Source organism: Diabrotica virgifera, chromosome 2 (assembly GCF_917563875.1).
Source record: "Diabrotica virgifera virgifera chromosome 2, PGI_DIABVI_V3a".
Lineage (NCBI taxonomy): Eukaryota > Metazoa > Arthropoda > Insecta > Coleoptera > Chrysomelidae > Diabrotica > Diabrotica virgifera.
Genome location: NC_065444.1, coordinates 159517953 through 159544736, shown reverse-complemented (window position 1 = coordinate 159544736; position 26784 = coordinate 159517953). Strand labels below are relative to the sequence as shown.

The 26784-nt window shown below is 35.0% G+C and overlaps 1 protein-coding gene across 2 annotated transcripts in view; it reads right to left on the bottom strand.

Annotated features, from left to right (window-relative positions):
- Window positions 1–26784, bottom strand: part of LOC114334642 (fibroblast growth factor receptor 4) — a 215293-nt gene that overhangs the window by 176027 nt on the left and 12482 nt on the right. Inside the window, exon 2 of one of the 2 annotated variants that reach the window (XM_050642873.1) lies at window positions 16124–16225. The exons of the other annotated variant lie outside the window; for it this stretch is intronic. Within the exon in view, the coding sequence (XP_050498830.1) occupies window positions 16124–16205 (82 nt within the window). The 5' untranslated portion in view covers window positions 16206–16225. The remainder of the gene's footprint in view (window positions 1–16123; window positions 16226–26784) is intronic. 2 annotated transcript variants of the gene reach the window in all.

The following is a 26784-nucleotide window of genomic DNA, read 5'->3' as shown; positions in this document are numbered from 1 at the left end:
TATGGGACACCCCGTATATACGAGTAGGCCAATACCTAATTCAGTGAGTATGTATTAATTTTTATCATTATTTTCAAGTAAAAACCTTAAAGTTTTTTGTATGTAATTACCTGCCTACTCGCCTCATTTTAAAAAGACAATTCGCCAACCAACTCTCTTGGTTAACAGTCACTTACAATTATTCCGAAAAGTGTATAGAAACTCAATATAGTCCTCGCGAGTGATTTATACTTTATACTACTCAGCAATAGCAGTACGAAAAATAGCAGGCCTGCTCCAGCTTGTGCAACGAGAAATGACAAGGTAGGAAATATTTTTATTACAATTTACTTTAAGGTCTGGTTTTTTTTACTGTTATTTTTTTTTATTCTATTTTAAATACACCCTATGCTAAACAGTCCACTAATAAAGCTCACTGAGTTAGTAATCTCCTCCAAGACGATTTATTGATCCGTTACGAGCCTGATAGATCCATTTTCTATATTTTTTTCTTGCATTTTTCATTTTTCTAAGAGGGTAATATAGTCGGGGAAAGTTTCTTTTAAACCTGAATTGTTTGATTTTATTGTCATACTTTGCTAATTTACAAAGATCAGAATTAAATTCAGGTTATTTAACCGCATTTCCTTTGACTTTATTTTTTGTTATTCTTTAACATAAGGCGATAAAATATTCTTTACAAAATTAAAATCACGTATCAATTAGTACATTGGTTTTTTGTTTGTGCCGATCGTTAGTGGTACCTATACCTCAGTTAATGTTGTTTTTTAAGTAAAAAAGGAACACATTAATGTAAAAGTAATTATTATTAAATTGTCAACGTCGGCCAATAGACAAATTTTGTTATAATAATTATTATACAGGTTGACTCTATTATAGATGAAACTGTGTGTTTATTTTACACAGTAATTTTTATTTAAAGGGTTTATGTTTTATAATTATTTTTTGTCTATAAATATTCAAATAGCAGAGGATATAGTTTTCTATTTTATTAGCACAAAGTTCGGTTGTATTTTATTAATTTTCGTGTGGTGAACCTATTTTATTTCCTAACGCTAATTTCATATTTTTCTAAATTTATTAATTCTACATTTAAATTTACAAAATGGCAGATAAAATTAAAAAATATCAATCTTTAAGACAAGTTGAAGTGCAACAAATGACTGAAATTCATGCTGTTGCTTTAAAGGTAGCTGCTGACGATAAGAATTTTTACCCGGTTTTGGAAGTTATGTATGAAGGATTGGAAAAAATTCGTGACAATTTTTATGATCTTCATAATAAAATAATTATGTTAGTTTCTGAGCAAGATAATGAGGACGCGCTATTTAAAGTCGAAGATGATTGCCGTAGTAATTTTGACAAATTATATTATAAAATTAAATTAACATACGTGCAAGCCTTTAGAAAATCTTCAACATCAAGTCAGCAAACTACATCAACTTCACAGTCTCAAAATCCTTTACCTATAAATTATTTTAATTTACCGAAACCGGAATTGCCATCTTTCAGTGGAAAAATAACTGAATTTAGAAGTTTTATAGATCAGTTTGATGCTCGCGTTCATACTCTTACTTACTTACAGCCAATTGACAAATTTAATTTGTTACTATCGTGTTTAAAGGGTGCAGCGCGCGATGCTGTGGATCATATTGACATCACAGCAAACAATTATCCAATTGCCTATGATCTGCTTTGTGAAAGGTTTAATAATGTTAGGGTAATCGCTGCCAATTTATGGAATAACCTTGAAAGTTCACCACAACTGACTTCAGAAGATCCAAAAGAACTACGCAAGTTGTTAGATACATTTTCGAAAAATGTGGCATCTCTAAATAAGCTAGGACTACCCACAGTACATTGGGATTTTATACTTGTTCAAATGATTTTAAAACGATTAACTGTTTCTTTAGTAACACGTTTTGAGCTTTTTCATAATAATTCAACCATCCCAAGCTATAAAAAACTGATTGATTTTTTAAATCAAAGTTGTCTCGCTTTAGATAATATTGATTTTCACACTAAACCAAAATCTAACTTTTCTAAAAAACCTAATTCTTCCAAATCTACATCATTGCTTGCTCAAACAGAACCTGAACCAAAATGTTCTATCTGTAAAACTAATGATACCCATGCCATTTATAAATGCTCCGTTTTTTTGGCAAAATCTCCTGTAGATCGATTTCAATTAATAAAAAAGAACAAGATGTGTATTAACTGTCTTGGATCACATCGTTCTAGCCTATGCAAATCTACATGGACTTGTCACTCGTGCCATAAAAAACATCATACACTCCTTTGCTTCTCCTCTTCTAAGAAAGAAGAGAATGTTCAAGATTCGGCGGCATCCACTTTAAATTCAACGACTGGATCATCCGTTTCTGTGTGTTTTTCTTCCGCTGATAAAAGTACTTTGCTTTCCACTGCATGTATTGAGGTGCTTGATTGTCACGGTAACTACCAACCTGTTAGGTGTCTGTTAGATTCGGGAAACATGACGTCCTTCATCTGTCAAAAGACCCTTAGGCGTTTAGGTTTACGTCCCATGAAAACTTCAGCTAACATCCAAGGATTAGGTTCTATGCAGTCGAACACTAATTTAGGTGGGGTTACCATTTCTTTTAAACCAGTACGTAAATCTTCTCCTATTTTGACAACCGATGCGTTAGTCTTGACAAAAATATGTGAGGATCAGCCTTTATGTAATTTAGAAGTTAATACTTGGCCCCATATTGCTAATTTAAAGTTAGCAGATGATAACTTCTTTCGTAGAGGATCCATAGACATTCTTTTAGGAGCTGATGTATTCTCTACCATTCTTTTGGATGGACGTATTTACGGCAATCAAGATGAACCTGATGCAATTAATACTATATTTGGCTATGTGCTTATGGGAAAAGTAAATATTTCAAAGGCACCTACTCTTACGTCTTTATTTTGCCAAGTTGAAGATACGGTTTCTTTGGATCAGCAAATAAAGAAATTCTGGGAATTAGAAGCAGTCCCTGAAGTTTTTTGCTTAGCTCCTGATGACGCTAAAGTGGAAAATATGTTTATGAATACTTATAAGCGTGAACAATCAGGACGCTTTGTAGTAGAGCTACCTTTTAAGGAAGAAAATCCTGTCTTTCCTAATATTAGATCACTTGCTCTTAGTAGGTTTTATTCATTAGAAAGAAGGCTTCAAAAATCTCCTGAACTTTATGACCAATACCGCACCTTTATGAAGGAATTTGTTGAGCTCGGTCACATGGAACCTGTCCCATTGAATAACTTCGATTCACCTTATGTTTACTATTTATCGCATCATTGTGTTTTAAGACCTGAAAGTCTAACAAGTAAATTAAGGGTCGTTTTTAATGGTTCCGGGCATCTTCCAAATCAACCCTCACTCAATGACAAATTATTCACTGGTCCTAAGCTTCAGACTGACATCTGTACAATTTTGATTAATTTTCGATTGCATGGTTATGTAATTACGGCCGATATTTCTAAAATGTATAGGCAAATTTTAATTAATCCTACTCAAACAGATTATCAAAGAATACTTTGGCGTTCTAATAATTCTGAACCTGTTCGAGATCTTCGTATCAACAGAGTTGTTTATGGTCTCTCTTGTTCTCCTTATCTTGCTATTAGATGTCTACATCAGTTGGCTAATGATGACGGGGATTCGTTTCCTCTAGCAGCCGAGGCACTTAAAACTGGAACCTACGTTGATGATATCATTTCTTCCTGTCCTAGTTTCGAAAATGCCTTAGCACTAAGAGACGAACTTATTGCCTTACTTGCCAAAGGAGGTTTTGAGTTGAAAAAATGGTCCAGTAATGTACCCGATTTATTGAAAGGATTAGCTGTATCAGATTTAGCAATAAAACCTCTTACATTTAATGATGATATTTCGTCCAAAACACTTAAAGTATTAGGGTTGGAATGGGACGCTTCTTCGGATACATTTGCTTTTAAAGTTCAAGTTTTAGACTCTTCTTGTACAAAACGTCATCTTTTGTCCAATTTAGCAAAAATATTTGATCCTCTTGGATTTTTATCTCCAATAACATTTCTAATTAAATACCTTATTCAAAGAATATGGACTCAAAAGATTGGTTGGGATGATGCTCCATCAAAAGAAATTATCCGTTTGTGGAAAAAATACATTGATGATGTAGCATATTTGAGTAAATTAAATTTACCTCGTCGTTTATTAATTGACGATATTTTACGCTTAGAAGTTCACTGTTTTGGTGACGCTAGCGAGAAAGGTTACTGCGCTGTCTTGTACTTTCGATGCTTATCACCTTCAGGCCAACCTTTTGTTTCTTTTGTTATAGCTAAATCTAAGGTCGCACCCATTAATAAGGGACTTACTATTCCCAGATTAGAATTGTCTGCTGCGGTTTTAGTGGCTCGACTAGTCTCCTTTGTTTCTTCTGTTATTAAAGATAAAGTAGAAATCAAGGAAATATACTGTTATTCTGATTCTGCTGTTACATTACGTTGGTTACAATCTTCCCCTCATCAGTGGAAAACTTTTGTGAGCAATAGAGTAGCTTATGTGCAGGAACGAGTAACTTCTTCATGTTGGCACTATGTTCCTTCTGAAGAAAATCCTGCTGACATTGGTTCAAGGGGTTGCTTACCCTCTGAGTTAATTAACTGTTCCAAATGGTGGGCGGGGCCAACCTTCTTACAATCTGATCCGCTAACGTTCTTTGAACTTAATTCAAAGGAGTCTACTAATGTAAATTTGGAAGTGCGGACTGTCGCATTGATTGCTGAAATTCCCAATAATTTTTTAGATATTTTATTGGATCGTCATTCGTCTTTAAATAGGTGTGTTCGATGTTTGTGTTACATTATTCGTTTTTTCCATTATGTAACCAAAAACCGATATGGTAATCTGGAAATAGGTTGTTTAAGTTAATTGGAGCAACATAACTCCTTACTGGTTTTTGTTAAACGAACACAGCAGATCTTTTTTAATACTTTAATAAATTTTATCCAAGATAAACAGCTGCTTCCAAAAAATTTAAGAAAGCTTTCACCTTTTATCGATGCAAAGGGAATTCTACGTGTAGGTAGTCGCCTAGCTAATGCGCCCATTTCGTATGATCGCAAATTTCCGGCATTACTTCCTAACAGTTGTAAATTAACTGATATGATTATTGAATCTACTCATCTGCAATATCTACACGCCGGGCTTCAAACTGTTCAATACCTAATTTCTCAGCGTTTTTGGATTATATCTTCCAAACGAGCCATTCGTAGAGTACTGTCTAAATGTGTTAAATGTTTTAAGGTGAATCCTTTGTCCCCAGTTCCGTTAATGGGAAATCTACCGCTAGCTCGAATATCTCAACTAAAACCTTTCAGTAATGTTGGAGTTGATTTTGCGGGCCCTTTTCCTATAAGAGCTTCCAAACTTCGAAAGTCTCAAACTCTTAAAGCGTATTTGTCGCTTTTTATTTGTTTCTCAACAAAAGCTCTTCATTTAGAGCTCGTATCTGATTTATCCACTGACGCGTTTTTAGCTGCGTTTAAGCGATTTGTCAGTCGTAGAGGCCGATGTCAACATGTTTATAGTGACAATGGCACTAACTTTGTTGGAGCCAGAGCAGAACTTAACAGATTGGCATCACAAGCTGCTTCTCATGAATCTATTCAATGGCATCTCATTCCCCCTTCTTCTCCACACTTTGGAGGTTTATGGGAATCTAATATTAAGACGGTAAAGGGTCATTTAATTCGCACAATTGGAGAACAAGTACTAACTTTTGAAGAGTTATATACTATTTTTTCTCAAATTGAGGCCATCATGAATTCGAGGCCAATATGCCCGTTAAGTTCAGACCCAAACGATCTTAGTGCGTTAACTCCAGGACATTTTTTGACCATGGAGCCTTTGAGTGCTCCGGCCGAAGAAACGTTGCTCGATGTTCCGCACAATCGGTTGAATCGTTGGCAATTATTAAATAAGTTGCACCAACAGATTTGGGAACGGTGGTCTAAGGAGTACCTCCAAACTCTTCATCAAAGGGCTAAATGGAATTCTCCGTCTCCAAACGTCCAACTAGGTACCTTAGTGGTAATCCGTCAAAATAATATTCCCCCCTACAATGGCCTTTGGGCCGTATAATTGAGGTTCATCCTGGATCTGATGGTATAGTTAGAGTGGCCACAGTGAAAACTAATAGTGGTATATATAAACGCTCTATAGTAAAATTATGTCCTTTGCCTTTTGAGCCGTAACAATACTGCGTATTGTGGTGGGCGGTTGTGGTTCGTCCACATAAGTAGGAATAACAATTTTTAATTTTCTTGTTTTTGTAAAGAATATTTTAATTCATTTTCTTTTCAATATTATGGGACACCCCGTATATACGAGTAGGCCAATACCTAATTCAGTGAGTATGTATTAATTTTTATCATTATTTTCAAGTAAAAACCTTAAAGTTTTTTGTATGTAATTACCTGCCTACTCGCCTCATTTTAAAAAGACAATTCGCCAACCAACTCTCTTGGTTAACAGTCACTTACAATTATTCCGAAAAGTGTATAGAAACTCAATATAGTCCTCGCGAGTGATTTATACTTTATACTACTCAGCAATAGCAGTACGAAAAATAGCAGGCCTGCTCCAGCTTGTGCAACGAGAAATGACAAGGTAGGAAATATTTTTATTACAATTTACTTTAAGGTCTGGTTTTTTTTACTGTTATTTTTTTTTATTCTATTTTAAATTCACCCTATGCTAAACAGTCCACTAATAAAGCTCACTGAGTTAGTAATCTCCTCCAAGACGATTTACACTTATTAAACCCCACTGACAATTGGTTTTTTAAATAACGTTATTTTCACTCTGTATATCATTCTTGGTAGTTTAATAGTGAATACTTGCAATCCCAGCACATGATGTTTGTTGTTATTATCGTAATTTACTACAAATAAATTTTAAAACCATTGGCTAGTGTACCTAACTACATATCAGTTCACAAAACCTCGTGTTGGACCGTCTGTCTCGTGCTGGCATAAGTCAGAAACGCTTTCTTACCTGTCACCTGTAATTAGTTGGCTTTCACCTTTCTCTTTGTGAAGACAGAGAAATCAACTCAACCACCCACATACACGTGGTATAGTCATATAATAAATGCTGTGAGGGATATCTTGTTTAAATTTCACCCATCGCCAGGGTTTAATATATAACACGCCAATGTATGACTTTTGGTCGGCGTTTTAAGGGTTTTAACCCATGTATTTTTGGTGGTTTAGCATGTAGAGCTTGTAAGTATAACCTAATTTTTTATCTTGGTCAACCTTTAAAAAATTTTTACTCTTGTCTTCACTAATTTTGGTTGTATTTATTTTAGGCCTAGAACACTGATGATGCTCTCTTTAGAGCGAAAACGTTCTGTCTTTTAATGTAGCCCTTTATTGCGGTTTTAAATAAATATTGTAAGGGGAATATTTGTTCCCTGGGTTCGAATTTACCAAAACTGTGAAAATCAAACAACATTTAAACTATTTTATTCGAGAAAATCGTAAAAGCGTTACAACGTGTACAAAAGTAGGTTAAGAATCCTATATTCATATTTCAACTGTCTAAAGTCAACGGTCACTCTTCTCTCAGGCTGGCCTCTGGTAGTTAGAGCTATGCAGCCCAATATGGTGATATTAGGTGGGTGTTACATCCTCCCCCTTTGCACCGCACTGGCGTCTCGCGTGTGGGGCAAGAGTGGTGATGGAATCTGAACAACAAGAACACAACTTCTTGGTTCGTATTCGTTGACGTCTGCTAGCAGCATCTGGAGACGGTAGGTCTGGTAGGTCAGCAGCTAAGCTAACCGATGGAAGTTCCTCTTCGGGACACTCATCGACGGTGATTTCCACAGGAGCGGGAGTAAGATCTACAGGAACCATCTTCGGTGGACGACCTCTCTTACGGATCGCATGCACTGGTTGTGGTGTGGGGTCACTGACCTCCGAACGGTAAGGAGTCAGGGCTGACACGTGATATTTTCCAACAAAAGTCTCTAAGTTGTCAGCAGGTGAAACTTGGTAAGTAGTAGGAGAGATAACCTTCGTAATCACATAAGGCCCGTCGCGTCGGGGCGCAAACTTTGAAGTAACTGACTTGGCCGAATCACTAAGGGTGTGACTGTCTATTAGCACTTTATCTCCGACAACGAAAATTGCACAACGGCGATGAGAGTCTTTATAGATATTTCGCCTATCCTGGCATAGTTCATGTCTTTCGCGCGGCACTTAAAACGTCACTTATAGTTTGTAAGTAAGGCGTGATTTGAGTTACGAAATTTTCGTTTGTTATTATTGCTCGAAAGTCTCTGTTAACATCGTCTGGAGCTCGCAGTTCTCTTCCGAACGTAAGATATGCGGGGGTAAAACTAGTCGAATCGCACATCACGCTGTTCATTGCGAAACGCACACTAGGTAATTTGTCCGCCCACGACGTATGATCAGACTTCGTGAGAATAGCTAACTGAGTCTTAATGTCTCTGTTTTTCCTTTCGACCGGGTTGGATTCCGGGTGATACACAGGGATAAGGTTTTGTTGAAAACCCAGGCAATGTGCTACCTGTTGCATAACCGCACTTACGAATTGGGTTCCGTTATCGCTAACAACTCGACGGGGAACTCCATAGCGTAAAATTACTTCATCAATTAAATGCTTTGCGCAGGCAAGAGCAGTGGCAGACTCTAAGGGAAACAGCTCTACCCAACGAGTGGCTGTGTCTTCTATGACAAAAATCCAGGTATAACCCTGAGGAGTGGGGGGCAAAGGCCCAAACAAATCAATGGAGAGGACTTCAAATCTTTGAGAGTATGCAGGGGTTTGAAGACAACCTGCGGGCTTAAGATTTGAGACTTTGTACCTTTGACATTCAATACAATTGCGTGTATGATCGGTGATGGTTCGTCTCATACCAACCCAAAAATAGCGTCGGGCTATTCGTTGGTAGGTTTTCTCAATACCATAATGTCCTGCCGTTTCCGAGTCATGGTATTCATGCAAGATGTGTGGTATCCGAGATTTGGCTACAACTAACTGAGGTTCGTCCTCATCGATTTCAGGAGCATATCTATATAAAATTCCATTTACCATTAGAAAACCTCTTTCAGTCCATTTCTTAAAATCTACACTTGCTTCTGAGGGATTTTCTAAGCTGTTTATCATCTTGGCAAGATCGGGTTCTTCTAATTGTTCAGCTCGTACTTCAGCTATGCTAAGTGTCGGGAAATCTATAGTGACATAGTTAATTTCTGAGGCCATTAGTGAATCGTCACGAGATGGTCTCGATAATGTGTCAGCAATGACATTCTTCTTGCCTTTAATGTATTCGATCTTTAAATCAAATGGCATTAACTCTAGGGCCCATCTGGCCAACCTACCTGTAGGTGACTTCAAAGACATTAACCATTTTAATGCTTGATGGTCACTTTGTACAGTGCATGTAGCTCCTTCTAGATAACCTCTAAATCGTTTGACAGCCCAAACAACTGCAAGAGCCTCACGCTCGGTGGTGCTGTAATTTTGTTCGGCGGGTGTCAGTAGTCTAGAAGCGTACTCGACAGGTCTCTCGTCTTCACTCTCCCCCTGTAGTAAACATGCCCCCAGAGCATAACTGCTCGAATCAGTTCGAAGGACATAGGGAAGGCTACTATCAGCCTGTCTTAGAATGGGAGCGGAACAGAGCAAGGATTTTAGGAGATCGAAAGCCTCGGTTTGCTCTTGTCCCCAATTCCATTTTGTTTTCCTTTTAGTCAGATTTGATAATGGTTTGGCAACATGGGAAAAGTTCTCAATGAAGCGGCGAAACCATGAGCAGGTTTGGAGAAATCTAAGAAGTTGGGTCACATTGGTAGGAGGAGGCATCTGTAGTATGGCTGAAACTTTATCGTCATTTGGGCGAATACCTTGAGATGAAATTATGTGACCTAAGTAATGCACTTCTTGACATGCGAATGAGCATTTCTCGCGATTTAAAAATAACTTGAAGAGCCTTAATCTATCGAATACTTGAAGTAAGTCTTTTAGATGGTCTTCAAAAGCAGAGGAAAGGATGATTATGTCATCCAGATAAGCATAAATATTTAGGTTCTGCAAGCCAGAACGGAACTTGTCTATGAGCCTTTGGAAAGTAGAGGGGCTATTACAGAGACCAAATGGCATTTTGGTATATCGGAAAGTGCCAAAAGGACAGACAAAAGCAGTTTTGTCACGATCAGAAGGGCGCACCGATACTTGATGGTAACCAGATTTTAGATCAAGGGTACTCATAAATTTGGTTTCTTTGGATGCATGTAAAATATCTTCGATTCGGGGAAGAGGGTACTTATCAGCTCGGGTCACAGCGTTTAAACGTCGATAATCTACTGTCAGTCTAACACCGCCGTTCTTTTTGGGCACCAAAACAACAGGAGCCGCGTATGGGGACTCGCATTCCTCTATTGTACCATCTTCTAATAGCTGGTCTAATTCATGACGTAGTTGTCTCTTTTTAATATCCGACATTCTGTATGGTAGAACAGCTATGGGATTATCATCTGTGAGGGTGATTGTATGTTCAGCAAATGGGGTAGATTCAAGACTTCGTTCGAATACATCCGCATTTTCTTTGAGGAACATATTAAGTGTATTCTTTTCGGGAGGAGAAAGAGAAATTCCTTCATCATCTCTAATTTCTAAGTGAGCCATAGTAATAGTGTTAAGTGTACAAGTATTACCTTGAAGGGGGTCACACGAGAAAGGATAACGAGACTCTGATATATCACCATAAGACCAAGAGTCACGTGGTATGTCTAAAATTATGTTTGCTTTCTTTAGAAAGTCGGCACCTAGCAATGTTCTACTTTGAATGTGTTCAGGTACAGAAATCAATGTGATAGCATGTGATCTATTTTGTAATAAAATGGAAACGTTAAATAAAAGAACATTAACTGAATTTGTTCGACCATCCGCAAGAGTCATTTGCATTACTCTCGTGGTGAAAGGCGTTTTATCTTTTAAAAGAATGTCTCTTAGCATCGAACCTGCAATACTACATTGAGCTCCAGAATTTAAATAACAATGACCATGATGGCCTTCAACATTAATCTGAACTATAGGTTTGGAGTGTGAAGGTTGAACCTTCAAGACATGATTGTCATTGTCAATTTCCGCTAATAGAAACTCAGATGTGTTAGAAGAAGAAAAGGAGGTTGATTGAGCATTTTTAGAACACTTAGGACAGTTGCTTACAACGTATCCTGGGGTTTTACATCGATAGCATGCAATAGAGTTCTGCGTCGGTGCATTAGCAGACTGAGATTTTGTAAAATTTGAATTTTGTGACGTTTTTGGCGAGTTAGCTTTGTCGGAATCGGTTTCTTTTGCTTTTACCGCAGCTAATTTTCTACAATAGTCTTTTACGTGACCAATGTTTTTACAAAAAGCACAGCGTACTTTCTTAGTATCTTTAATTGGTTTAGACTCGGTGTCATAATCAAAAGTTTCTTCGAGTAACCGTGTTTGAGTTAGAAGTTCGTTAAAAGTTTTTACTTTGTCACGAGGGACTTTTTCACGAATTCTTTTATGAAGCAGACCGTAAACCATGTCTAGTTGCACAGGTTCTGTTAGCGTATTTTCAGGTAGTTGTGCTAGTATAGCGCGAGCTTTACAAATAAATATATCGCTAGCAGTACGTGAGTCTTGCTCATTCTCGAAAAGTTCTTTATACACGCGATATGCGGGCTTTTGTGGACCGAATGTAGTACGTAGAAGTTGCACGATTTCATCCCACGACTTAACCGTAGTTTTAACGCCTTGGTACCAGTTTGCAGCAAAACCGTCTAACAGCATTGGGATTCCTTTCAACGCATTTTCATCCGATACCTGCGAACAGTCTTTAAAGATAGTGACCGCGTCTAGAAAAGCGTTTACGTCCGAATTTTTAGATCCATCGAATCGCGAACAGCATTTTGATAAGTTGCCGGCTTGATGCACGGGCGGTAGTTGAGTAGTCACTGCCAATTTTTGCAATAATTCTTGGAATTGATCATTTGTAAGTGTAACCGATGCCATCTCCGCTGTAGAATTGTCTTCTGTACGGCTAGTAGCTGCTTTTGGGTACTTTGACCGAAGGGGATATGTATGCATAAAAGTGTACTTACAGTTTTTTGATTAACCTATACTTAATTCCGTCTTGACTGCAATATTCGGAAGACACACTGTTTCCACGATGTAAGATTGCACAAAAGACACGATTTGCACAAAAGACACGATCTTGACTTGCAATATGTGGAAGACACGACGTTCCCACGACGTAATATTGCACAAAAGTCCTGTACGAATTGTCGAATTAGTCCTATTTTGAAGTTATTTCACACGTTAAGGTTCCACAGTGGGCGCCAATTAAGGGGAATATTTGTTCCCTGGGTTCGAATTTACCAAAACTGTGAAAATCAAACAACATTTAAACTATTTTATTCGAGAAAATCGTAAAAGCGTTACAACGTGTACAAAAGTAGGTTAAGAATCCTATATTCATATTTCAACTGTCTAAAGTCAACGGTCACTCTTCTCTCAGGCTGGCCTCTGGTAGTTAGAGCTATGCAGCCCAATATGGTGATATTAGGTGGGTGTTACAATATACCTTTTACACAGAAGATTTTTTTAAATTTTTTTAAAATTAATAGACTTATTATAGGTAAAGAAACCTAAATATCCAATACTCCAATTGATAGAAGAATACGAGAATAAAGAAACACACGCTCATATGGTATTCATTAATCTTGAGAAAGCATACGATAAAAATCCTCGGAAGATATTATGGTGGGCACCCAATAATAAAGAAGTTCCCGGTGAATATGTAAAGACTATGAGAGACAACCAGTGTGATGAAGGATGTTGGAGAGATTGATAAATTTCATGTGAAAGTAGGATTGTACAAAGGCTCGGTGCTTAGTCATTATGTATTCTCATTCATGTTGGATCGGATAACAGCAAAACTACAAAGTAACATTCCCTGATTCCCAATGTATGCTTATGATGTACTGCTAATAGGAAATAGTGAAAGCGATTTAGAACAAAGTCTGGAATAGTGGATACAAGCTATTGAAGAAAAGGGTTTGGAAATAAGTAAGACAAAAATAGAGTATTTGGAATGTTCATTTAAATATTGAGTTACTACAAATAAAATAATATCTTTTTATGGTGAAATGATGTGAATATTTACAGTTTTAAGTGGGTACCGAGGATCGGTATTACCGAGTAATGAAAATAGATGGAGATGCAAGTGATGGAAGCGAGTGGTGTGTTATGTAGCAGCAAGATTCTAATGAAACTGAAAAGAAAATTCTATATAGCGGCCATAAATCAGCTATAATTTGTGGAACATACTGTTGGGCAGTAAAAAAGAAAGAGGAAAAATGAATACGTGTGGCGGAAATGAGAATGCTTAAATGAATAAGTGGAGAGTGGCAAAAAGGTATGTACAATTAAGGATAGGTAGGTAGTTGTGTATATTAGGGGAAGTTTAGGGGTGACACTTTTTCTTCTTTAAGAGCCATCTCCGAGACGAATGACCTTATGACCTTCGAGGCAGCTTCTCTGAACAGTTGCTTTGAGCTGCAACCAAACCATTCTCTCATCTTATTCAACCAAGAAACGCGTCTCCTTCCTACGCTTCTACTTTCTTCTACCCTCTATATTTCCTTGAGATATAAGTCTCAAGGGGTGACACTAATTCACTATAAATTATATAAAATTGACTAAAATCTATATTTATACAGTGAGGACGTTTTAATTGGAATAAATTCGTTAATTCGAGAACAGGCGAATTTGGAGAGAAATCCTGAGACAAGTCGATTTTTATTTTTAAATTATGACTTTTTGGCATATATATTAATAACATCATCCATCTGGGCGTGACGACGTAATCAATGATTTTTTTAACCCGCGAGTAGTCGCGCGGTGAGATAGAATCTCAATTTTTATCCTTTTTTGCGATAACTTAATGAAAAATTTTGCAATTTTGAAAAAATTTTGAAAGTGCCTCGAGGAAGGGTGTACTAATGCGTAGGAATTTTTTTTTCTTCTTCTTCTTTTTGTGGAATTTATGGCTTTGGGGAGAGCCAATTAGTTTTAACCCGCGAGTAGTCGCGCCGTTAGATAAAATCTCACATTTCATCCTTTTTCGTAATATGTACAGTAAAATTTATCAGTAACGGCCACTAAAAATGAAAGAACTATTGGCCGATATAGAAAGGTGGACGGTATTGCCAGTTTTTGTATTCTACATATTATAATTGGTTTGGGAAATTTTTGTAAACTGGCCGTTAGGACACGTGGCCGATGTTTGAAGGTGGCCGGTAACACAGGTTTTTTTTAATAAAATTGTTAGAAATATATCTGTATCTTAGAGGTAAACAGTCGTATATCCACAATGTATACATTTGCAAGAAAGCGCAAAACATACAGACTAGTCAATAAACTATAAAAAAAAATTATTTCCATTACGTCGAATTCAACATTATTGGTATATTATAATATGTAAATGCAAATCTATTACTGGGTATTAGTATTGTTAAGAAATTATTTACCTGATGTATAATAATGGGAGTTACGACTTTTTACCTCTATGTCTTTAAACAGGTAATATGCAAAATAAAAATCGTAAGTGATTACAAAAATAGTATATTCCGTATTTAAAAATGCAAAAACCAAATCACAATGTTTGGAACAAAAAGAAACTCTTGTTTTTCATTATCCCGTTTTAATACCCTCAAAATTCCATTTAATATAAAAATGGAGCTACGATTGTTTACCACTACCGCATACGAAAGCATACTATCTAATATATGCATGTATTTATGGAGTTGCTATGGATATACTACTGTTTACCTCAACTGACTAATGGAGTTGCTATTGTTTTTAAACGCTTTCCTTATCTAGGCAACTAATAACGCTGGATGTACGATTTTTTGCCACAATATGCTATGAAAATCTGACAACAAGAGCATGGTATTAACTCCATTTCGGCCAAAAGAGGAGTTACGACTGTTTACCTCCAAGGTACAGATATATTTTCAATATAAAAAGTAGATAAAAATAGTACAAAATAAAAATTTGTTTTAAATTCGTATTTTGAGATCTCACACGCGACTATCGACGTTACAGAAGTGAGCGCGATTACTCCCGGGTTAAATGAGGGTAGGGGTTGTGGGATAGCTCATTTGAAAGGTTATTTAATTCTATATTCAGTAATATAACAATAATATAATTATATATACAGGGTGTACAAAAAAAATTATTAAATTAATTTTCACAAAAAGAAGAATGTAAGCAATTTGTTTAATTCAAAATACATGTTACCGCTATCAGAAACACAGTTAATATGTAATGTTTATTTTACGAATAAACATTGCTTTTCACTTAGAGTCAATATTCAAAGTGCTAAGAGAGAGGTGGGTGGCAGTTTTAATATTAAATGTTTATTTGTCGAATAAACATTTCTTTCTGTTTTCTGACAGCACTCAAATGTCTTTTGAAATAAATGAATTAGTACATACATTTTTCTTTCTGTTTCAGTTGTCTTATTATGGTAACGTTTATATTACTAAATAGAGAATTAAATAGCCTTTCAAATGAGCTATCACACGACCCCAAACTCTCATTATAAAAAATCGTCGATTACGTCATCACGCCCAGGTGAATGACGTCACTAGCATGATATATATATATATATATATATATATATATATATATATATATATATATATATATGTGCCAAAAAGTCATGATTTAAAAATAAAAGTCGAACTGTCTTAAGATTTCTCTCCAAATTTGCCCTGTCTCGAGATAATCAATTTATTCCAACTCAAACGTCCTCACTGTATAGATACATAAATATATAATTTTAATTCCTGGCCCCTAAATTTTCAAGGTGATTTCTTAAAGAAAATGGGAGAGGGAGAAAAAAATGTGAGAGAGAGTCTTTGATATGTTTTGGTTGATTGATTGTTTTTATTGGTATCGGTTGGTTAACTTTGAATAAATTATCGGTTATTGATTACTATTTTATATTATTGATCATCGGTTGAAAAAATAGAGCAAGTTCATACTAACTTGAAACAGTAACCGCACACACTTCAAACGCTTTAGTAATATACAGCGTCAAAACCAGCAAATGCCAAATCTGAACTTCCATGATTTATGTCCCACTAGATTCTGTAAAGAAAATTAAATGATCGTATTGTTGTATTTAGACATAGTTAAGAGAAGATTTGTTTCTATTTTATTCTTAAAATGTTTACTATAGTAGAAAAATGATGTTTTTGCGACTTTTTAGGCTATTAATTATGTACTTTGGAAAGAAACTACGTTAACGGGGTTTTATTGTTTCATCTGGTCAATCTTAATATGAAAAAACCGTGGAGTGCTACCATTTAAAGCCGTGTCTTTTTGAGAAAGGCCTGAATTAGTCCCTAGGCACAAGTCGCACTAGGGTAAGTTCTATGCATTTTTGGTACAAACACGTCCACAGAAAAAAAATTTCAGATAAAATTTACTATCAAAATATCACCATATAAAGTCAAAAGTATTTTTTTTACAAAATATATTAACAAAAAAAGCAAAAAAAAAACACGAAAGGAACCAATTTTGTTTTTTCCATAACTTTTTTCCACGGGGATATAGGTATAAACATTACTTCAAAGGAAAATAACTCCCATCCTTTCTCTTTAAAATGACGTTTAGTAGAAGTAACTAGCATTTATAGTTTCCGAAATATGATTTTTCAAATTTCGCCACTCACAGCGATTTTGGACCATTTTCCTTGTTATTTCTCAAACATTGTGCTGTAACTTTTTTCAACGCATTTTTAGGTATATGCAATTGTACATGTAATAGAAATAAAAGTGAATTACCTTTAAAATTATTTACAGTATAACATTGTCCGACTGTTTTTAAGCAGGTAATGGTTTTTCAAAATTTTATACCTTTAACGATTTTTGATACGTTTGACGATTATTTTTAAATTTTTAATAACATAACTTTTTTATTGTTTAATAAGGTATATACTACATTGCTAAATAAAAAAGACATCTTATTTTCTTTAATTTAAATTGGTGTATGATAAAAAATTATATGACTATTTTCAAACAAGATCTCAGTAGGATATCCAAGGATATCTGTAATTTGAGAAAAAATTTGAATTTATTTTTTCAATTAGAAGAATAGAATTGCATATTAGAACAAAAATTTTAATTCCAAATAACTTTCCCTAATAACTTTCCCTAATAACACTTTTCGATCATATGAAATATAAAGGTACATTACTCTTTGCTTTGAAATAAAAAAGTTAAAAAAACTATGCCGAACAAAATGCCAACAAAAATATAAATTATGTATTGAATGTACAAGAAATAAAACACAAGAAATAAAATGTAGAATAGAGAAGGCTAGGAGTGCATGCAATAACATGGTCAAACTCTTTAAAAGCGACAACCTTAATCTGGAGATAAAAATAAGGCACCTACGATGTTATATCTTCTCAATATTGTATTACGGAGTTGAATCCTGGACACTCGCTGAAGCAATGGAGAAAAAACTTGAAGCCTTCGAGATGTGTGCTATACAGGCGAATCCTAAGGCGAATTTCCTTAGGTATGATTATTTGTGTAATTTGTATTGGTAACATATTTATATTGATAATTTGTATTTTTTGTTTGCTTTATTGTATGTAATTTATATTTTAATCTATGGCTTTTTTGTAAATGGTTGTAACCGTAAATAAATAAAATGAAATAAAATAAGATATCATGGACGGACAAGATTTCCAACGAGACCCTATTACGAAGAGTGGGCAAAGAAAGTGAGTCGATGTGTACCATTAAAAGGAGAAAGTTGAAATATCTCGGACACATAATAAAAAACGGCACTAAATACAGATTACAAGGTAATCCTTCAAGGTAAAGTATTCGGAAAGCGAGGAATTAGGAGAAGAATCAGATCATGGTTAAAAAACCTGTGGAAATGGTTCTCCACAACAACAACTAATCTATTTAAAGCATCAGTTAAGAAAATAATTATAGCCAGAATGTACGCCAATATTAGAAACGAATAGACACTAAAGGAAGAAGAATTGAATGTTAAATTATCTCCATGATTTTTTTTCATATTTTTATAGAATGCGCATCATGGTCAATATAACGAAAGATCATTTTTCGGTATTTTCTTTAACCGTTTTGACTATGATTTAATTTTAGAATCATTATCTGCCTTACTGTCCTTCAAGTATATCCCAAAAAAGATCAAAAACATTTTTAAAACCCCTAGACCTGAACATAACCTCAAAAAATTGAAACCTATTTCAAATTGAAGAGCCTCAAATGCAGAATTTACCACTTAATAAAATTAAAATGGTAAATAATTATTTAAATCTGAGACTCTTCGTGTTGAAAGTTCTTTCTGGTACATCCTTAATCTGCGACTTTTACAATTTATAAGACCGCAGACGACGAATATAGAAAACAAAAAGGACTCCTTGCAATCACACTCCGTTTTCATTCGTCTAGGAAAAGGACAGAAGAGGAACTTTCTAGTACTCAAATCTAAGTAAAGATAGAAAAGTAAATAGATGGTTTTGCTTGTTTTCGATTCAGAGGGTTGCATAATCGCTGGACAGCTGTTTCCACCATTTCAGGCTTCCTCAACAGCGCTAGCATGCACTCCTCTAAGGAGTCTCAACATGCTAGTGCTGTTGAGGAAGTCTGAAATGGTGGAAACAGCTGTCCAGCGATTATGCAACTCTCTGAATCGAAAACAAGCAAAACCATCTATCTACTTTGAAATTTATTTGTTTGTTTTTGACCATATCTTCGGGTCTAATCATCGTAGAAACCTATTTTTCTGTTAGTTTGTAGGTTTTTTTTATTGCTTAAAACACTATTTCTTGCAAAAATTTTCAGTAGTAATTGCACAAGAGCTCTAAAATTATCGAATTTTTCCCGAGTGACACTTTGACAGTTTTAATTTCACGACCCGAATGGGAGTGAAATTATTTGTCACGAGTGCAAAAATTCGATAATAATTTTAGAGATCGAGTTGCGATTATTTCATGAATAAAACTGTCCAAAACCAAAATTTTATTGTAATTTATTTATGTAAGTACAAATTAGTACACTTAAACACACAGTTGTTATAAATATTTGACGGTTGAAAGTCATAACTTTTATAATTTTTAAATCATTAATTGTCATTTATGTCACTGAATGTATTTTTTCGTAGCAACGAAGAGCATCTGACGTAATATACTTGACGACGGGATATTATCAAAAATTATCAGTTTAATTTTTATTTATGTGTCTTTCTATTGGTCAGAATCTTCTATGAATGGAAATAATCATGATAATAATACATTAACAATAAAATCAGAGTCAAAACGGTCAAAGAAAATACCGAAAAATTATTTTTAGTTATTTTGACCATGATGCCCATCCTATAAAAATCTGAAAAAAAATCATGGAGATAATTTGACACCCGAGAAAAATATTCTTTTGCTATTGTGTTCGGATTATTTTTTTAAAGAAATTTAAAAATTTCAAGAGCAAAAAAAATTTAATTTCACGCCAAACATTTTCAAAAAAGTACTACCTACTGTTTTGGCTTTTAGGAAACCAAATGGAAAAAATTTAATAATAATAACTTACCGAGATTTTCTTAGATTTTCTTCGTGTTGTTAAATGTTGAAGCACTATTTTCGGTGGCATTAAGGAAAATGAAGGATGGGATAAAAGAAGGGAACTTACCGAAAATATGTTGTCTGGTATCGTCAATTTGTCTCACGGAAAACACACACAAAATCAAATTAAAATTGTCAAAGTGTACTATACGTTTCGACCGTATGTCTGTTAACGACTGACTGACTTAACATAAAGGACAGAAGATTATGCTTACTTAGAACTGTGTTGCCAAGACGTTCCCGAATTAAAATAAATGAAATATATATTCATATTGGCGCAAACATAGCCCCCGCCCTGAAAAACCCATTTTTCAGCCAAATCTGTATGCAATTTGTGCCGAAAACACAATAAAAAAAAACTAGTTCCAAATAAATACTCAAAGGACCAGGCATAAATTAATATACCAAAATTTTCAGAGTTAATTACCGTAACTCAAAAAAAAATAATCGAAAAAAAATAAATAAATTCTAATGAAAAATACCTATAACTATATACAAAAGATATTACTGTAAATTTATTGATTCGGAAGAGGGCATAACTTCAAAACTGGTCGTGTAAATGTCCCTTTCGAAGTTTTTACAGTAACATTTCTAACAACTCCGTCTTTACCCGGATGAACCTCAGTAACAATGGCCAACGGCCAACAAAGTGTAGGTACATTGTCTACCTTTAAAATAACAACCGTTCCGATTTTAACATTAGACAAATCTATATTCCATTTTTCTCTAGTTTGTAAGGTAGTCAAATATTCCAAACGCCACCTTTTCCAGAAATCTTGCACCATTCGATCGATTAACTGGAACCTATCTAACCGGTTTATATTTAAATCTGTTAAATCGTCGGCCGGCAAACTTCCTAACGGTGTTAAATTTAAAAAATGTGATGGAGTTAATACCGATATTTGAGATGAATCAGTTGGTCGACGACAAAGAGGTCTCGAATTTAAGATTGCCTCTATTTGAATTAATAGAGTATTTAACTCTTCATATGTTAACAACTGATCCCCTATGACCTTATAGAGATGCGACTTAGCGCTCTTTACATTACTTTCCCAAAGACCCCCGTGACTCGGACTTTGTGGACTTATAAATTTCCATTCCACACCGTTCAAATTTAATTCACATAACAGTGCATTTTGATATTCTTCCGAACTAGCAAACCGATTAATTTCACTTAAAACCGTTTTCGCACAAACAAAAGATGATCCCTGATCAGAATACAAAACCTTGCATGGGCCCCTTCTTGCTAAAAGTCTTTTAAATGCTTGCATAAAATGTGGTGTGCTTAAAGAACTCACCAATTCTAAATGAACCGCTTTTGTGCTTAAACAAACCGCTAATAAACAATACGATTTATGAACGGCCGCATTACGTTTTTTACCTAATGTAATATTTATTGGCCCAAAATAGTCAACCCCTACGTGTAAAAAGGGTTTAGTAGCAGTAACCCTCGATACCGGTAAATCTGCCATGAGCGGTGTCAAAATTTTCGGTTTATTTCTAAAACAACGATTGCATTTAAAAACCCGATTTCTTATAAGATTTCTTGCCCCAAGAATCCAATACCTTTGACGCAATAAAGCTTTAAGCAAATATGCCCCCGTATGCATATAAATTATATGATAAAAATCAACAATCCGTTCAACTAACGTTTCTTTTCCCGGTAAAATTAGTGGATGTTTTCCCGAAAAACTAAGGGATGAATTATTAAGTCGTCCCCCCACCATAAGTAAACCGTCTTGTAAAAATGGCCGTAATTTCTTAAGCTGTGTTTTACATTGTTTGTTTTCTTTTATCGTTTTTATTTCAGTTTCAAAATGTTTTAACTGAATTAACTGAATTAAATAACATTCTGCTGTTCTTAGCGCAGTAGCCGTAATTAATTTTTGCACAGGAATTAATTTTAACAACATTAAAACCCGAACCGTAATCCGTAAAATTTTATGCCAGCTAGAATGACGTTCAACCAATTCAAGTAAGGGATGAATTTTTTCACCCTGCTTCTCCTCCTCAATAACCAAAACCTTAACCTCCGAAATATCCGATTCTAATATTGAAGAAGGCCAGTCCGATTCCCGTAATTTTATCCAACTAGGACCTTGTAACCAAAGTTCATGATTTATTAATTGTGAGGGTGTCAACCCTCTTGACAAGCAGTCCGCGGGATTATTTTTACCTTCAATATGTTGCCATGAAATATTAGGAAGGTTTTCTTTAATTTGCTGCACTCGATTAGCTACAAAAATATCTTTGGTATTTGCCGAAGTTAACCAACTCACCACCGTGGTCGAATCAGAATACGCAACTAGTTGTGAAATATGAGTAAGTTTGCTATAATTTTCAAATATTAATTTCAGCAAAGATGATAACAACAAAGCCGCGCATAATTCTAGCTTCGGAATGGTCATGGTCTTTTTTAAAGGTGCACATCTCGATTTTGCAGCAACCAGTCTCACACTCACTTCACCGCTAGAATTTACAACCCTTAAATAAACTACCCCACCGTAACCGTCTCGACTTGCATCCGCAAACCCCAAAATCATAATCGGAACATCCCTCATGGCTCCTACATGTCTAGGGACCTCAAATTTTGAAAAATCTTGCCATTCATTGCATACCTTTTCCCATGATTTTTTAATCGTATCCGGGGGTGAGTCATCCCAACCCAATTTTAGTTGCCATAACTCCCTGATCATTAACTTTAAATGCAAAATAAATGGAGCAATCAGACCAATAGGATCATAACATTTTGCAGTAAGAGATAAAATCTTACGTTTTGTACAATTTTTATCGGAGGTGGTTAACCTATAGTTCAAAACATCCCTCTGCGGATCCCATTGCATCCCTAAAACTTTAGTCTCCGATTTAAATGTAACCGAATTTTGTAAACGTTTTTCCAGCGGAATTTCTGATAACAAATTGTCCAAATTAGTCGACCATTTAACTAAGTCAAAACAACCACCTTTGAAGAGATTTACCGATTGATTATATAATTCTTTAGCTTCAATTTCGTCCGGAACACTCGTTAAAAAATCATCCATATATAGCCCCGAAGAAATATATTTTTTAGCTAAAGGATAATCTTTGCCATCTTCATTTATCAATTGCTGAACCGTCCGTAGCGCTAAAAAAGGTGACGACCTTAAACCGAACGCAACCACCGTAAATTCATACGTTTTTATTTCCTCGTTTGGATCAAATCTCCATAATATTCTTTGAAACCGCCAGTGATCTTGTACTAATTTTATTTGTAAAAACATCTTTTTTAAATCCGAACTCAATGCTACTGGAAAAAGCCGAAAATTTATTAATAAAGTGCATATGTCCGCCTGCAGTTTAGGCCCGCTATGCAATAAATCATTCAAAGAGACATCACTGTCTGAAGGGCAAGATGCATCCAATACGATACGTATAGGTGTACTTAAACTCTCTAATTTTATTACAGGGTGATGACTAATATAATAGGATAAGTCACAATCTTCTTTTTCCAATAATTTTAAGTATCGTTGATCCAAAAAATCCTGCATAATTTTATTGTAATCCGCACGCAAGCTGTCCGATTTTGTTAACCGTTTTTCCAAGGTTTTTAACCGATTTTCCGCCGAAACCCTTGAATTTCCCAAATTTTTTGGTGAACTTTTAAAAGGTAATGCAACAGTAAACCGGCCCGATATATCCCTGGAAACCGTGGTTTTATAAATATTTTCACATTCTATAGCGTCTAAATCCGGAATTTCCCGTTTTGGAACCTGCTCTAATTCCCAAAATTTTGTCAAAATTTGTTCAATCGATGTTTCTTCCCTTAAAGTGAGCAAATTTATGGGAGTGGAATATTCCGTATCCACCTGACCCATAATAACATACCCGAACGTTGTTTCTAAAGCCGCCCCTAAACCTGAAGAACTCAAAATCCGATTACCGCCGAAAAGAATAGGAAAAAACTGCGCACCGATTATGCCATCGATTGATTTAGGTTCAAAAAACTTATCGTCCGCTAATTGTAAATTTTTAAATTCCGATAAAGTTTGCAAATTTAATTTCGTTTTTGGCAATTTATCTGTAATATGATCAATAACTAAAGCTTGAACATCGTATTTTTTAGTCTGATCAAAACGCGAAGCGATAATAATGTCCGTTACTCCCCTTACCGACTGAGAGTTTTGTCCCAAACCTTGTACCGAAGAATTAATTTTTGTATATCTAAGACCTAGTTTTTTACAACATTCCGTGGTCAAAAGATTACACTGACTACCGTTGTCCAAAATAAACCGCGCCGTTGCATTTTGTAAAGGACTATTTAACACACATACCGTTACCGTTGCTAATAGAACCGTTTTTTCCTGATTTCTACTCAAAAAACTAGAATTTTGAAACGCACAATTAACTGAACCCGAATTGTGGTTATTGGAACCCGTTTCTGGAATACCGACACCAGAATTTGGTTGATTATTTTGATTATTTTCCTTCGCACCCCTTATTTCCGGTTTTCCTGCGCATAAAAGAAAATGATGATTCTTGGCACACTGGGCACACGGTCTTTTTAAGCACTGTCTTACACCATGTGACTGGGAAAAACACAGAAAGCATAAATTATTATTTTTTACCAAATCGTACCTTTGTGTAGGATTCATAGCCTTAAATTTATCACACCTACCCAAAAAATGTGACGATTTTTTACATAAAACACAAAAAGGCATTCTGTTATTGTTTTTATTCTCATGCTGGCTTACAAAAAATGATTTCGAATTTTTATTTTTATGATAGCCACTGGAGCTAGCCCCTTGTGAGTCACTATTATGCAAAATTTTTGTTTGATCCTTAACAAATTTAATTAAATCCGTGTAAGTAGGAATAACCGTTCCGCGCATGTGATTTTCAAAAGATTTTACCGTTTCCCTGTCCAGTTTTGAGAGTGCATGATAAAGTAAAATAAAATCCGTTAAATCCGGGACATCCAACTTTTTTAAGGCATTAACCTAGGCGTCAAAGATTTCTAAAAAACTGTTTAGATTTTTTTCAGATTCCGATTGCAAGGATTTAAAATTAAAAATTTGTTGTAAATAAGTGTTTGCTAACAACCTTTTATTATGATATTTTTCTAAAAGTGCTTTCCATAACGTGTCATAATTATCCCCAGAAGTAGCTATTCCCGCACAAATACTAAGGGCCGATCCCTTTAAATGTAAAACCAAAAGCCGAGCCTTATCTGCATCCGTCAGCTGGAAATTATCGTGTACCAATGGTTTGTAAATCGAATAAAAAGTTTCCCATTCCTTTGTTTCTCCGTGGAAATCTGGAATAGTGATTTTTGGCAAAAGACTGTGTACATTACACTGTTGTTGTGTACTTTGCTGTAAAGTTGGATTTACAATATTGGTGCTTGGTTTTAATTTTGTATAAGCCGCCCTTGCTTCACAACACATTTCGTTAATAACAGACATCACCTGAAAATCTGGTTTATAGTTTTCATCAACGTCAAACCCGACTGCGTTGATTTCATCCAAAATTTTGAGAATTTCTGTCCTTGTCGAATCCAACGACTGATACAAGTTTGTGAATTTTTTAATGGTTTTATCCGTAGTTAAGTTTTTCGATAAGTCATATAAAGTCTGAATGATTGTATAAAGCGTTTCTTTTTTAGCCGTTAATATTTTAAATTGCCTTTCGTAAGTAGTCATTGTTACTGAAATCAATCCGCAAAATCAGAAAAAAAACAAAGTCTACTTTAAGAAAACTGTAGCATATAACAAACCAGGTCTGAGTATAAATTTTGAATAAAATTAATTAATTATAGAGATTTGTTAAAAAACAAGCCTTCCGGGCAGTTATTATGCAAACTCTTTATTTTGTTTAGAACCGTGAATCAAATTTAGTATTTGTTTACAAACTAATTTTTATTCATACATCCGAATTTTTCCGTAACCGATTGAGTCGAAAAATATTCACGTTTGACAACACCGCAAATATTTAAAAACCTAACTTCTTTCACGCCCGAAGCCCAAGTTGTTCCGAGAAACAAAAACGATACAAATACAAAAATCAGCAAAAAGTTATCACAGAGTTTTTTTTTTCCGATACGTGCCGACATTAAATTTTACCGAACAATTTGTTTCTAAATAAGAATATTATTATTTAATAATACAAAACTAAGCAAAGCAAACTGTAAACCTACGCTGAATATCCGAGCTCGAAATTGACCAATTATGTTTTGGCTTTTAGGAAACCAAATGGAAAAAATTTAATAATAATAACTTACCGAGATTTTCTTAGATTTTCTTCGTGTTGTTAAATGTTGAAGCACTATTTTCGGTGGCATTAAGGAAAATGAAGGATGGGATAATAAGGAAAATATGTTGTCTGGTATCGTCAATTTGTCTCACGGAAAACACACACAAAATCAAATTAAAATTGTCAAAGTGTACTATACGTTCCGACCGTATGTCTGTTAACGACTGACTGACTTAACATAAAGGACAGAAGATTATGCTTACTTAGAACTGTGTTGCCAAGACGTTCCCGAATTAAAATAAATGAAATATATATTCATATTGGCGCAAACACCTACCTATCTAGGCTATTTAGACAATAAATAATTCTAAAAACTAAAAAAATTAAGTTTGTACGATGGTTAGAAGCGAAGATATCGTCAAAAAACGATAAAACCTTAGATCATAAAAACTGATAGACACGCCGTAATGCTATTCTCTCGTCTCGAAGAGTGAAGCCAACATAAAACGATTCACACAGCTGTGCGTGACGTCAGTTTACGGCAGAAAACGTTAGAGATTAGAAGTGTTTATAAGCGTTGTAAACTTTTTAAAGTGTTCCAATTTAAAATTTTTCCAATACACTAATTTTTTAATTATGGTATTATCTTGCAGAGCATTTAATTGTACGCAGCGACAAAAAAAGGGGAAAACACCTAAAATCCAGTTTACAGCAGCATAATAAACAAGCGATTTTTCAAAAAATTTAAGAATTTATAAAGTATCTTAATTCACTCAAATATTCCAACAATGGTGATCCACTGCATCTAAGCCAAAAA